Genomic DNA, 15,427 nt, shown 5'->3' on the forward strand with positions numbered 1-15,427 from the left:
GGCCCACAGGAGAACAGTGGAATCCACCGGTGGGCCCCTGTGCAAGAGTGGACCACCACCCTCCTATCTGATCAGTACTTGGCACAATATACATGAATCACGATGTACAGCTAAAGGTGGCATCCTATTCATGTAACAATCTACCCAGTCTATTGTTATATAAATTTGCAATTGAGGATAATGTAACATTTGCATGTAATTGAAAAGTGGGGAACCCAGAGTTGGATACTGGTGGGCCCTTGGCACCACAATCCGACACTTCCCATATATATTCATATCCATCACGTTCAACTGATTAATAAGTAATGTGTATGGAAACCTTGACTCCATGTGGACATGGAGATTTTGTTGAAAGTGCAAACCTCCTGAACAGATCTCTTGAGCTTTGGTCTAACGAGTATGGCCAGTCTATCTCTCAGGGAAAACAGGAGCACTACAGGCTCCTGCTAACTGCACAGTAACATAATACAGAGGAATCTGAAACAGTTGATTTATGCATACTCTATAAATCCCATACTGCATGTTGCAAAGGGGGATGAAATGTTGTCACTGATCCAAGCAGTCAAGGTTAAAAAAACTTTTCACCTGGTCCTATGCTTCATACGATGCCTCATTGATTGAAGGTGTCTAAAAAAATAGAACTGGACTTGTGGCCAACAATAACCAAACACAGTGCAGATTTCATTTTTTTCCAGTGCTGTTTACAGAGGTTCTCTAGAAATACCAACACCTGGAGCCCATCGATCAGCTGTTATTAGCGCCACTCAATGGAGCTGAATAGTTCAATGTGTAGCAGCTGCTGGATAGGAGCTATTTTGCAATACCGAACAGGGGCTGCAACACAGTGCCTGGCTTTGGCACCAAAACTGCTAGCTATCTGATAGGGGGCTAGGTGTCGGGCCCTCACTGATCTGATCTTGAGGATAGGTCATCAATATTTATTAGCCTCAAAACCACTTTAACAACTAAGATCTGAGCTCTGATTGGTTACAGTAAGCAAAATTGCCAGCGTTTCTGCTACTTGGTTTTGACTAATGGCAGCCAGTGCATTCACTTTCTGAAAACTATGGAACAATATCTACAGAACTGAAAAGTTGAGAATTTGTATGGATAATGGGACAGTTTACTCCATTTGCTTCTTTATCAACCATATTATATAGGCAAATGTAGAGACTTTTCTCTGAAAAATTCTATCAAAGAGGACCTGTCACCTATCCTGATATGTCTATTTTAGTATACTCGAATGAACCAAGAACGTTTTTTTGAATTCTACCATTCCTCTGTTTTCACTCCTAGAAATGTATGAATAAATTGACAATTGGTTGTTACCATTCTCCTTGTCAAAGGGGTGTGTCCCTATTTCATTAGTCTAAACCCAGATGTCAATTTTGTTGACAAGTTCTCTTGACCAGGTTAATACATGTTTAATACAGCATTCAATACTCTATGAATATTCATAAAATGTATGCATGCATACTAAAAGAGTCTGTTCCAAACTGTCCTATATTCCTCCAATTCCCAGTGCATTCCGAAGACTAAGCTTTCATCTCGTGCAATAAAAATACAGAATGATATGCTTATGTGTCTAAAAGCCCAACATCTTGGGAGTTCAAATGTGTGTTACTGTGGAAAACACAAAGAAATAGGCTGCTCACTGGTCTATGACATATACAAGCCTGGCTGAGCGCAACAAATCAAAGCGTGACAAGTGCTGATGTAAAATATGGAGAGAAAAATCAAAGCACTCCCTCAATTTATCGTCTAGCGCATGCAAACCATAAAACAGGTCTCTTACCTCTCTCTCCTTCAGTTTCATGGCGAGAACTAGCTGATGTCGGTGGTTTGTAAGTGCCTCCCGGAAGTTTCCTTTGGAAAAGAATGCAGATCCCAGATTCCCATAGGCTCGGCATTCTCCCGTCTGGTCACCTAGATTATATGAACACGAGAAGGTTACACACAATGTATCTCCACAGTATGGGAAACTAACATGTCTGATGTATCACACACTTGATCTAACCCTAACAAAGGACAAAAATCTATTTTTTATTACACAGCATAATTAATAGTCCATGCAGCTACAGCTGCTGATCCTAGCACATAGCAGCGAAAAGATTTAGACATAATGGCTAGAGGAAAAGCTTACATATCAATAACAAACAATAATAAAATCAGACTGTAACTAATCAGACTTTTTCAAACAAAATTGTGGCATTTGGAAGGTTTTTTTTTTTTTTTTAAAAGTCTGTAGACTTTTTTAAATATTTTTTTTTAAATTGCCTAAATACCAAAGTGAATACATAATTTTATAAATGGAGTCAATCACTTCAGCTGTTGAAGGATTTCTATAATAAGACTCTGCTCATATAAAGTTTGAGACTTTTTTTTGCAATATACGAATGGGCGAATCTGAACGGTAAAGTTTGGGACCCCGAACATGCACTTCTCCCTGACGTCCGAGTTACTGTTCAGGATCGGCAGCTCAAACAAAGGTTGTTGAAAGGCTGCAGTGCACTAATCAACAAGTTTTTCCTGTGTAGGCACTTCTGGCCCCATCACAGCAATGTCAAGTATTGGCATGGATTGGCCGGCGCACTTTGTGAAAAATAATAACGACAAAAAAAATGTGGCGTCTCCTCTGTTATGATAACAAGTGCAGGTAAAGCTGACAGCTGCAGGCTGGCTATCAAAAATAAAGGGATCCATGCCTTTTTTATTATTATTTAAATAAAAAATGCTTGGGGGTCACCACCCATTTTTGTGAATATCAGCGTGTGCACAGCCGTAGGGGGGTGCCAGAGTAGGTTCCCACACCGTGAAGTGTATAACAAGAAACTCGGCACTCAACTTAAAGTGATCAGACAAGGAATTTAATGGTGTCCACAAAGTAGTAACAGAAACGTTTCGGTCCTAATACTGGACCTTCATCAGTCACTACAAAGTAATGCAAAATAAAATAAAGTAAAATGAACAACGTACAAATAAACAGAGTATATACAATAATAATGGTCAATAGAATATTTTCAAACATTGCCGAAAAATGCTGACTATCAAAAGGATTAGACCAGAATCCAAGGAAGATATTAGAAAATACTGAGAAGGTCTGTTTAGGTGTTGGCATGGGCAATAAAATGAACGTACCCGTTATATTTTGTTCAGTGATATAGGTGGACCCATAAGATCACTGGTAATAGTAAATCTGTGAATAGGAGAAAAAGAGAAAAAACCTGTTGGTGGCAGTGGAGACAGTTGTGACATTACAAAGTGACCTGTAAATATATGGAGGTGCGCGATGTGTCTGTGTGCGCGCACCTCCTTATATTTACAGGTCAGTTACTCTGCAGCTTTACTGACAGCGCTCCACCTTTTATTTTTCTAAAAAAAAACATGCATTTGTTTACAGACCTGCCAGTTTGTTTGGCCATACCGCCCGTATTACAGGCAGTAGTCTCCTTAACCACCTGGAAGGTTTCCTTTTCATATAATTCCTATTTCACAACTGTCTCCACTGCCACCAACAGGTTTTTTTCTCTTTTTCTCCTATTCACAGATTATTTACTATTAGGCCTGGATCACACTTCCGTTTTTTAAAATCAGTCTAAATCCGTCGTTTTCCGTTAAAAAACGGATCCGTCATTTTTTTTGAGGATCCTTTTTTTGCCCCATAGACTTCCATTAGCGGCTACCGCGGATCCGTCAAAAAAAAGGATCCGTTTGCGGCAAAACGGAAACCGATCCTTTTTTCACACTTTGACGGATGCAGGCGGATGCCAAAAAACGGATGTGTAAAACAGGCCTTACCTTATCTTATGGGTCCACCCATATCCCTGAACAATAAATAATGGGTACGCTCATTTTATTGCCCATGCCACCACCTAAACAGACCTCACTATTTCTAATATCTTCCTTGGATTCTGGTCTAATCCTCTTGATAGTCATTATTATTGTATATATTTTGTTTATTTGTACATTGTTCATTTTACTTTATTTTATTTTGAATTACTTTGTAGTGACTGATGAAGGTCCAGCATTAGGACCGAAACGCTTCTGTTACTACTTTCTGGACACCATTAAATTCCTTGTCTGATCACTTTAGGTTGAGTGCCGAGTTTCTTGTTATACACCACCCATTTTTGATGACCAGCCAAGATAAAACAGACAACAACTCTGCTACATCTGGTTGTAGTGCTGAGCAGTGACATTAGTATTGTGACCGCTGAGCCTGGCAGCCAGAACACACTGAGCTTAGCGTGAGAAAGTGGCTGCAGTGACAAGTGGTGACGTCACTAAGGTAAACTCCGGTCACACGCAGCCACGTTCTCACACTCAGCTTAGTGTGATCTGGTTGTTGGCCTGAGCAGTCACTTTACTGATGTTACAGCTCAGGAAAGCAACCAGATGTAGCAGAGTTGCTGTTCGTAAGGAGACATCATCGATATGGATTAATGGTGGACAGGTGAGGGTTACTTTAGTTTCTTATTTTTATGTTAATAAATGGGAAAAAGAGGGGATTTGTTGGGGAGTGTTTTGTTCAATTAAAGGACTTTTTTCTGTGTGTGTCTTTTTTACTTTTGACTACAAATGAACACGTTGAGTAGGAATATACTGTATAATGCAAGGTTGTCAAAGGAATGCTGAGATCCATCTAGTGAATGGAATTGCAAGGATGTGTGGTTTAACATATACACCAATAGCTTTCAAGGCTGTTATATGATGTGAATATATCTTGACCTGTGTGAAGTCTTAAATATGAAGAATTATCAATAAACGCCAAACATTCATACATGTGATCCATTGAGCAGCCTTTATTTTAGGATTGACAAATTACTCTTTCTCACAGATCCATAGTGATGTTTTACTGTAAGAGCAGTGAGACTAAGAAGAGCCTGGATGTCTTTCTTGAAAAACATAACAATTACTATGCTCTGGAGTTAGGATATCAATCCAGTGGCATTCACTCTTAGACTTGGGATGAAATTTTGCCCTGAAATGGAGTAATGAGTAGAGATGAGCGGATTGCCTCACACAACCCTGGTCCATGGTCTAGGTCAGTGGTCTCTGGCTGTAGGTAGGTTTTGAGAGAATTTCTCTACTTTGCGGGATCCCAGGCTAGGCTTATGCTTAGCGGGGCTCGCGAGACAAAACCTATACACCACATGCCACACAGATGACATCACGACAGGTCAGCGGGCAAGCTGGGAGCTCAGAAAATTAGCGCAAATCATTTCCACTACATTTGTCATCCAGTTTTTCGACTTTCAACATGGTAAGATTTTAGGTTGGACTTAATAGACTTTTTTTCAACCTTACAAAAGAGTCCAACAAATATAATCTCAGGCTAAACTTATTTTTTCTTATGGAAGTTATTGCAGGTCTTCAGAAAATGTTGATCTGGCAGAAGAGAGCTAAACATGCTGATGTGGCTCACATACTCTGTATGGAGAGAAGGCTAGAAGCTTTCTTGACTTAGAGTCTCTCTGGCTGGTTTTAGCATGAGCAGTTTTATAGACTCCAGACGTGTCTCTGTGACAGACGTCAGCACTAACCCATTAAATTGCCATTTAATGGCTACAAACAGCCAAATTGCACTGACTTGGGTCACTGGAGGTTGACATCTCCACCATGCAAGTTTGTAATACATGGCTTGTAAAACCTATTTACATAACCACACAGCAGAAAGGTGGGATGAATGAGGTTACTAAATGGAGATAAAAGACTACCTCAAACAACATGAAAAATCTGTAAAATGACAAGGTTGCGTCTGAGATTTAATGATGTTGGTATTTGCAGGACATAAAAAAAAAGACTTGCTATTGCCATTTCAATATACAAATGACTAAAGGTCTTTCCAGAATAAACTTTATAAAGAATCAGACGCTTTTCTGTTGTACTTCTTCATGATGAAAACTGAGGCAGCAATATAATATTTTTTATCATTGCCATCAACATTTTGAATTTGATTATTAATAAAACCTTTTGGACCATTAGCCACGCTTTAGGTGAAATGTCTTTTCAATTCATTCTGAAATCTAATTGATTTCTCCCATTAAGGTAAGGTTCCCCTTACTGACTAAAATCTGCTCTATCAGAGAAAATTATTTTTCTCCAAAGATGATCAGCATATAGCAATATTGAATGGGGATGGCCACTTTATCTTAATTTTAAAGGGAATCGGTCAGTAGGATCAATGCTCCTAATCCATCTATATGGGCATGTAGGTCATAGGCAGCTGAATAAAGTGATACCCGGATAGCTGTGATCCAATGTCTTGTTCCAGAGAAATCATCATTTTTCTAATATGTAAATGAGCTGTTAAAATCTATGGGTCAGGCCTAGATTTCCGGGAGAATCTGTCTCCAGATATTTAAATGTAAGGGGGAGTTACCAGTGTGAGACATGTAATGACTGACAGCCTGCTCTCTTGATCTATGTCTCACACTGGTAACACCCCCTTTCATTTAAAATAAGATCTGGGGGCTGATTCTCTGTGACATATATGTCCGGCCCATAGATCTTAACAACTCATTTACGTATTAGAAAAATGTGGATTTCTCTGGAATAAGAGGTCGGATTGCAGACATCAAGGTATCATTTTATTCAGCTGTCAATGACCTACATTTCCATATAAATGGCTTAGGAAGATTGATCCTACTGAAAGGTTCCCTTTAATAAATATCATGATTTTGTGGCACTTGCTAATATAAAGAATTACAAGTTCTCATCATTTACTTGTGCAGTCTGGGAGAAAGGCTGTACTAACAAGTGCAGGAGAAAGACATGAAATACATGTCCCCAATACACTTGCTAAAATAAAGACATAAATAGGTCAACCCCTTTAAACTTTACTACTGTTTTGGACATCCTAAGGAAAATAAATGTAAACTATACAAGGGCACAATGCATATCTTTAAATTTACAGCATGACCTATATGGTGCAGATTTCTTAGCAATCAGCTGTAGATAGTGAAAAGGGATAACTATTATAAGAAGGCAAAAATTGCTGTGAAAATATGTGGACACACCATAATTTCTTTTTCAGGCCATTATTAAAATAATGACTAAAATGCATATTTGCGACACAGAATCTAGTATTACAACAACTTTAGAAATGATTATCCCAGCAGACAAACACACAATTGATGGCTGTACCTAGAGTCTTGGCTACATCCAAGTCCTGTTGCATATATCCCGTACTTTTTTCTGTGTTCCCGAGGGACCAATAAGCACTGCTCAGGGCAGAGAATACCGAGCCCCTCAATTTCAGACTGCAGGTCCCAATTTTCAGTGCCGCTTCTAGTACAACCACTGATGCACCATGATGTCCTGCCGTCAGAAGTTCTTGACCAATCACTGAAACCACCACAAAGGGGCTCTTGTCCAGTTTCATCTTCTGCAGCTGCTGATATGTAGGCTCCAGAGATTCTAAAACACGTGAAATAAAATATTGTAAATCATGTAAAGACTATCCGACAATGGCCTCAAATCTTCTACTTTTTATGCCACCCCACTATTGAGGGTGATTTTGCAACATTTAATGTAATTTTTTTAAAGGTTGCATGTCATAAATATGAATTAAACTATAGAAATGCTGTAGCACATTCTCATTTGACCAATTTAACATCAGTATGTGGATTTCAAATATGAGGACAAAATGGGGGAAATTCAAACTTCCTTCTGACCGCTGGGTCTATTTTGTGCCAAATATGCATCACGTGACAAGGGCGTACCTACCATTGTTGCAACCGATGCAACTGCAAATGGGACCAAGAGGTAAGGGGGTCCTCTTCTACCTCCAAAGAAGGTGGGAATATGCACTATGATGAGCTACTGGACTGCTAAGAGCCCCTATATTGTTTTATCACAGGGGCCTCTTCTGTCTGTGTCCGCCAGTGTTACATGATGTTCAATAACTTAGTGCATCTTTAGATATCCGACTATGGCCTCAAACTGATCTTCTACTTTTTATGCCACCCCACTATTGAGGATGATTTTGCAGCATTTAATGTAATTTTTTTAGAGGTTGCATGTCATAAATAAGAATTAAACTATAGAAATGCTGGAGCACATTCTCATTTGACCAACTCCAAATAAAAATGAATGATGTGGCATAAAATCATTTACAAATAGTGCACAACCTTTATAAAGGAGTCTAAGGCTATGTGCACATGTTGCGGAATTGCCGCAGAAATTTCTGCGGGAATTCCATTCCGCGGGAAATATGAGAGAAAACCGCATTTTAATTCCCGCCTCTTTCCCGCGGAAAAACTAGTGATTTGCAAGCGTAATTAGCTTGCAGAATGCTAGCGTTTCTCAAGCGATCTGTAGCATCGATTGAAACACTGATTGACAGGTTGGTCACACTCGTCAAACACAGTGTTTGACGAGTGTGACCAACTTTTTACTATTGAGGCTGCCTATGCAGCATCAGTAGTAAAAAGATCTAATGTTAAAAATAATAAAAAAATAAAAGATGGTGTTTTACTCACCTTCCGGCGTCCCGCGCAGCGTTTCCGATCATCACGATGCTCCCAGCAGGTCCCGTTCTCAGTGGTGCATTGTGACATGACCTTTGATGACGTCATCAAAGGTCATTGTCGCAATGCATCACTGGGAACGGGACCTGCCGGGAGCATTGCTAAGGCCTGCTGACACTGCGCGGGACGCCGGAAGGTGAGAATATGACAATTTTTACAGGGATATGGTACCCAAAGCCCGGAGGACAGTTTCCTCTCCCCCAAACCGTGGGTACCATTCGCAAATATTCTGCTTACTTTTCGCATGGTGGGCACAGCCACATGCGGAAAGTAAGCAGAACAATGCATTCCTATGTGTGCGAATTTTCCCACGATTCCGTACAAAGAATGAGCATTCTGCGTATTTTTCCGCGATGCAATTCCGCCGCAGAAAAATCCGCAGCATTAGCAGAGCATGTGCGGAATGCCATAGGATTGCATGGGATGGGGTTTTTTTTTGTTTCGTGGCAAAATTGCGCGTTTAAAATCACCACGAAAACGCAAAAAAAAAACGCTACGTGTGAACACAGCCTAAAGCCGACTTCACATTACCTTCAAGCCACGCAGCTTTTTCCATTATGAGATAAGAGATGGCATTTGGTTTGTATATGTCTAAGGGGTAAGGTTTCTCCTTGTGGAGAGTGACATGCCAGCTCTGGCTTGTCAAGGTAAGGAGGCTTATTCGCCGTGCAATGCTCCTCTGGGAAAATAATATGCAAATTGCCTCTTCAGAAAGAAAGAGGACTTTTACTCTACAGCGCCACCTATTGGTAGTAGCGATCCTACAAGTCACAATCGACCCTTTAACGAGTCTTGTAATATGACTTAGGATTTATACTAAGTCATATTACAAGACTCGTTAAAGGGTCGATTGTGACTTGTAGGATCGCTACTACCAATACTACTACCAATAGGTGGCGCTGTAGAGTAAAAGTCCTCTTTCTTTCTGAAGAGGCGGTTTGTATATGTAGAAGGAATGGAGGAGGGAGGAGCTGTACCTCATGCTCCTTCCTCCTCTCTACATAAAATGTTGTAAGCACCAACTGTCATCGCCTATCTCAGTAATGGAAACATCTGTCTTCACCGAAGGCAGATTTTACCTGGGATTTAGAATTTTGAAATAAATGATCAGTTTGGAAAATATATAATCAGATTTGTTTTAGAAGATATATGAAAAAAGTAGTTTTTTATTTTCACGTGTACTATTGATTTATAAAACAACAATTACACTTTAAGAATTCTATTTTTGTAAACTTTACAGATTTGTACTCCCGTTGCTAAAGAGAGAGCCAGTCTGATCATTTTCGAGGGCGTTATTAATGCAGCTCATTAAATTATATTTTTAAGCAAGGTGTCAGTCATTGTTTTTTTTTTTTTCAGAACTTTTTTATTTTCGTTTTCTGCTTTCGTAAAGAGAAGCTGTCATAGCAATAATCTAGTCCAATCAATGTTATTGAGTAAGAGGGGCTAAGCAGATACATCCTTTGGGAAAAAATATCTTGGTACAACTTTTCTTATTTAATCATGTTAAAATCTGCCTTTTCTTGGCATAGGAGTCCACTGGGCAGCCATACTCAGTGACCGGCAGCTACGGTATTCCTGTATGTGTGTGAATAAAGAGCTAGCAGTAGGACCACCCACTGGACTCCTAAGCATAAAAAGGCACAGGTTTAGAGAAATTAATTACAAATTACAATGGATCCTTACTCACAAAACTAAGCATCAATTTGTCTTCAGATTGGACTGCACTATTAACCACAGGTTCCCTTTAATGGCTAAGCAATGATTTTTCTCTTTCTTTGTCATGTTCACACTATAAGAGTTTAATGAATGCCAATTAAAATTAAAGGCTTTCAAAATTGTTTCTTAAATGTCACTGAATGCTTTATTTGGACATTCCAGTTATACAGCAATATAGAAAAGTGCATTTTTTTCCCAACAATGGTTCAGGGAGCAATGGACACAGAGAGGACAATTTGTAATGTGGCAACTGGCCTGGTTTATGGGTTTCAATTTCAAGTTGCATTTCAATTATGTGGCACAGATGCTTAAAGGCTCCTTTGCTCCATGAAGGAAACTCTGCTGATCTTAAAGTCTGTCCTCATGGACCCTTAACAAGCCTTGGTTCCTAAGGTATAATAGCTTAATGACAAATACAACAGTCGGGACGGCAATGATTGAACGTGCTCTACCTGCACATAAACACAGTTCTCATTAACAAGTGACTTTTTAAGGGCCCATATGGACTGTACAAAGCCACCCATGAAATAGGGAAAGTACACCCCGTAAGTGAATTATGGGACAAATAATGGTTTATTCTTTTACCATGAGTGTGATTGGTTTGGAGGCAGAATTCATAAGGAGAGACCAAATTTTGTATAGAAATTCCTCGGGACATGAATGTACTTTAATATTTGCAATGTGACAAATATTCAGGAAAGATGATTTTTTTTAATCTTTTCCATTGTTATATAATGAAAAGAAGGAAAAGTAGAAGAGTACTTGTAATATAAGGATGATCTTGTTGTGTATTGTTAATCAAACATATAGCAATATACTGTAGAGTAGAATATAGGATATTTTCTAATGATGTCTGGGAACCTGTGCTAAGAAATCCAAGAAGTTTTCCCATTTGTACAGGTACTGTGGTGTAGAGACTGAGCTGACCGTAGTGAGAAATCAATACTTTGCTGATCCCTTAAGGTAGGCATGTATAATGTCCGTGCGTGGTTTAAGCCAGGCTCATACTAAACTCAATGGTATATACCATAAACGTGATTCTGGAGGGTAAGGCCTCTGTCACACATCAGGTTTTCGCCGTCAGGCGCAATCCGGCGCTTTTGACAGAAACCGGATCCGGCGAAATGCAATGCCGGATCCGGTTTCCCCCCCATTGACTTGCATTTGCGCCGGATCGCGCTGGATGGCCATGAGTTTCATCCGGTTTTCGCCGGATCCGGCAATGTGTCGCGATCCGGCGTCTGGAAAAAACGGTGACTGTAACGTTTTTTGTCTCCGGCGAAAAAGCCGGACACGCCGGATCCGGCGCGTCCGGCTTTTTCACACAATGAAAGCCTATGAGCGCCGCAATGCGCCGGATCCGGCGAAAGCCGGATCCGGCGGCAGGATCCGGTTTTTTGGTGTGAGCATGCTCAGTAGCTCTGCCCACAAGACATATATAAAAGCAAGACAGTGGGACCCACAGCCACACCCAACATGCCACCCAAGACAGCAACCAGGCGCAGGAGAAGGCAGGAGACCACTGCAGCACCATCCGCACCACCACCACCCCAAATGGAGCAGCAAATAGAACATGCTGAGGAGGGGAGGCCAGCAGCAGATGAGAGACGGTAATTATCAAATAACCCATTCCTCCAAACTAGGGCTATTGAATATCAAGATATTCATTGGCCCTTTGTTTCTCTTTATTCAACAGCCGCCCAATAGATGCAGCAGCAGCAGCAGCAATGGCAGCAGCTGGAACACCACCCACAGGCATGGAGTGTGGCCACCAGGAAGACAGCACATCATCTTCTGGGAGCCCTCCCTCGCATCGTCAGCGTTTGACGGTAAGTTTTTATTTCCAAAATCCATCTTCTCTGTAATATGTCTATTCATTGCCTTTTATTTCAAAACAGGAATCACAAGATGAAGAGGAGCTCCCAGAAGAAGAAGGAAGGGGTGGACAGACACCTGGAGTGGGCTCACAATTGGTAAGTTTTTTGCATCAAATGCAGAAACACAACATCACACTACACACAACACATAGAAAACAATGTTCTGCAGACCACACACAGCAAACAAATGCCTACATCCAAAGACATAACATTTTTTGTTTTCTTCTCTAGTCTTCCCAATCTGGTGCTTGGCCAAGAGGTCCTCGCAGTGCCTCCCAGGGTCGTCGGCGACAGCAATGCGGCGGTCACCAGCGTGTATGTATAAATATTTTTGCTCTGTTTCTTTGCACTTTTTATTTCATTTCTTTTGTGGAGGCTAATTATGTTATTTTTGTCTTTTTCTTTAACAGCCTTCACAGCGTGCTCCCGACTCTGACGGTGAGGATGGAGGGATTGATGTGAACCGCCTCATCGATCTCGTCAGAGAAAGGGAGCCGCTCTGGAATATGGCTGACCGCCGCCACGCTGACCTGATCGTTACCCGACGACTCTGGGAGGAAATCTGTTCGCTCCTTGTTGGCCGCTGGGAGGACCTCGAAGCTCGGGCCCAGATTAAAGAGCGTAAGTATATACAGTACCGGTTGCTTGATGTAAACCAGTGTTTCCCGAACTCCAGTCCTCGTGGTCCCCACGGATCATGTGTTCAGGATTTCTATTTACTATGGAAATCCTGAAAACATGACCCCTGGGGACCATGAGGACTGGAGTTTGGGAAACACTGATGTTGTATACTAACCACTCCTTTCTCGTTTCAGGGAACAGAATTGTGAATCGGTGGCGGTCTCTGAGAGATCGTTTCAAGAAGGAGTTCAATAAAGAGATGCGGGCCCCGAGTGGATCTGGAGGACGCAGGAGCAAGTACAAGTACGCAGAAGCCCTGTCGTTCCTCCGGGAAACAATGGTCACCAGAAGGTAAATATTACACACCACATGTGAAAAAAAATGTTATATGTAAATTTTTTTTTCAGCCAGGGCCATACCATGTCAGTATTTTAATTGTTTTTTTTTCTCTTTATTCCACAGCACGGTGAGCAGCACTCGGGAGCCGGCACTATTGGACCCTTCTGAGGCGATCCCTGAGGAGACCGGCACCGAGGGACACTTCGACCGCCCCGGTACATCTGCACCTTCCCAGCCTTCCCACACATTCGACCCATCTGTCCCATCCACCAGCACAGGAGCATCGTGGCCGCCTACATTACATGAAGCTGCTGGTGAGGAGATCGCTTTCCCTTTACCCCACCCTTCTGCCCCTGCCACCTCTAGTACACCTGCGGGTACTGGGCGGCAGCGGCAGAGGGGTCAGGAAAAGACTTATGCGCCAGAGTTCTTGCATCTGAATGCATCTTTCCAGAACTGTCTAAAAGTCTTGTCAGAGCAAATCTCCGCAGGCTATCAGCAGATCAACTCCAGCATTCTGGAGGTGAAGACACTTCTGCAAACCATGCATTCAGAAGCAAGATCTTCGCCAAACCACACCTTTTTCAGGTCTGTTGTGGAGCGCATGGAAACGCTCTCTCCTGCCCAGCAGATGCATGTAATGCATTCATGCCACGCTGCTCTCCAGCAAGTTACCTCCCAACCTCCTCCTCCTCCCACCACAGTAGTTCCTCCACCTGCACCCCCTCCAGCCACTTTCCATCCTCCCCCTCCTATTACATCTACACCCCCTCCAGCCACTTTCCATCCTCCCCCTCCTATTACATCTACACCCCCTCCAGCCACTTTCCATCCTCCCCCTCCTATTACATACCATCCACCTCCAGCCACTTTCCATCCTCCCCCTCCTATTACATACCATCCACCTCCCCAGCACCATCCACCTCCCCAGCACCATCCACCTCCCCAGCACCATCCACCTCCCCAGCACCATCCACCTCCCCAGCACCAGCAACCTCCCCACCACCAGCAACCTCCACAGTACCTGCAAACTCCCCAGTACCAGCAACCTCCCCAGTACCAGACATCTCCCCACTTCCAACAACCTGCCCCGTACCAGACATCTCCCCACTTCCAGCAACCTGCCCCGTACCAGACATCTCCCCACTTCCAGCAACCTGCCCCGTACCAAACTCCTTCCCCATACAACTTGCCATCAACATCATCTGCTCCTACAGTCCCTGCCCAACCCTCCACTCCACCACCCACCACCTCTTCTGCTTCCCACATGTCCACCCATTCTGTAGTTTTTTCCACACCTTCACCTCTAACTGTTCCTTCCCCACCACGATCCCAGTCCTCTCTCCACACTCCCAGTGTCGAAGTGTCCCGCAGCCCCTACAGCAGTATTTCCACCACACACTACACAGAATTATAATGTGTGTATTTAAATAAAAATGACCAGTTTTATGGTTTCAGTTTTATAGTTTCAAAGTTTTATTAAACAAGTTTATTAAAATTTTAAAAAAGTTTACTAAAAAAAACATTTTTCAATAAAAGTTAAATTATTTTACACTGGTTGTCTGTCATTTCTTTCTGCGGCGAAAAAGGTTAAATACAGGGTATTTAAAAGGTGAAATGGTATTCAAAACTAGGTATATAACTGTGGGAAAATTTTTAGCTTTTTGCCACAGTTGTGTTCCTGGTTGTGTTTGAAGCAAAGTATTTCACCTAAAAAGTTGTGTTTATTGTTGGTGATTTCCTAACAATGTACACAACTTTTGTTAAAAGGTGAAATACTTTGCATAAAACACAACCAGGTACACACCTGTGGCCTAAAGCTAAAAATAGAGACCATGACAAGATAGCCAACTTTGGTTGGCAAAGGTATATACTGTTGGTACAGAAGGTACACAAGTTTGGTTAGGGCACAAATCTTTCACACTCTGTCATCCTGCCAGTGTACTCTGCCTTGAGGTGACATAAAGTATAGTGCAAAATTGTCCCTCATTACTGAATCCGTCACAGAACTTCTAGTGGTAATGTCATGGTAATCTTGCAAGGTGGTTTCTTCAGAGGTGTCCTCAATGGAAATGGGTTCCTTGCAGATAACAAAATTGTGGAGTACCACGCACGCTTTGATCACCTCGTCCACAGTTTCTGTCTTGAGGTTGATCGCAGTCAATAGGACCCGCCATTTGGCTGTCAGAATACCAAAGGTACATTCAACCATTCTTCTTGCTCTTGTGAGGCGGTAATTAAAAATGCGTTTTGGTCTTGTCAATCCTCTGCTAGAGTACGGTTTCAAAAGGTGTTCTGACAGCTGGAAGGCTTCATCCCCTACACAGACAAATGGCATAG

The 15,427-nt window shown here is 41.9% G+C and overlaps 1 protein-coding gene across 2 annotated transcripts in view; it reads right to left on the bottom strand.

Annotated features, from left to right (window-relative positions):
* TTC28 (tetratricopeptide repeat domain 28) overlaps nt 1-15,427 on the bottom strand; it is a 616,338-nt gene that overhangs the window by 390,928 nt on the left and 209,983 nt on the right. For both annotated transcript variants that reach the window (XM_073582693.1, XM_073582692.1), the window contains exons 3-4: nt 7,147-7,419; nt 1,796-1,926 (exon numbers count right to left, since the gene is read on the bottom strand). In XM_073582693.1, the coding sequence (XP_073438794.1) occupies nt 1,796-1,926; nt 7,147-7,419 (404 nt within the window). The remainder of the gene's footprint in view (nt 1-1,795; nt 1,927-7,146; nt 7,420-15,427) is intronic.

Source organism: Dendrobates tinctorius, unplaced genomic scaffold (assembly GCF_039654945.1).
Source record: "Dendrobates tinctorius isolate UK_male_01 unplaced genomic scaffold, ASM3965494v1 ptg000073l, whole genome shotgun sequence".
Lineage (NCBI taxonomy): Eukaryota > Metazoa > Chordata > Amphibia > Anura > Dendrobatidae > Dendrobates > Dendrobates tinctorius.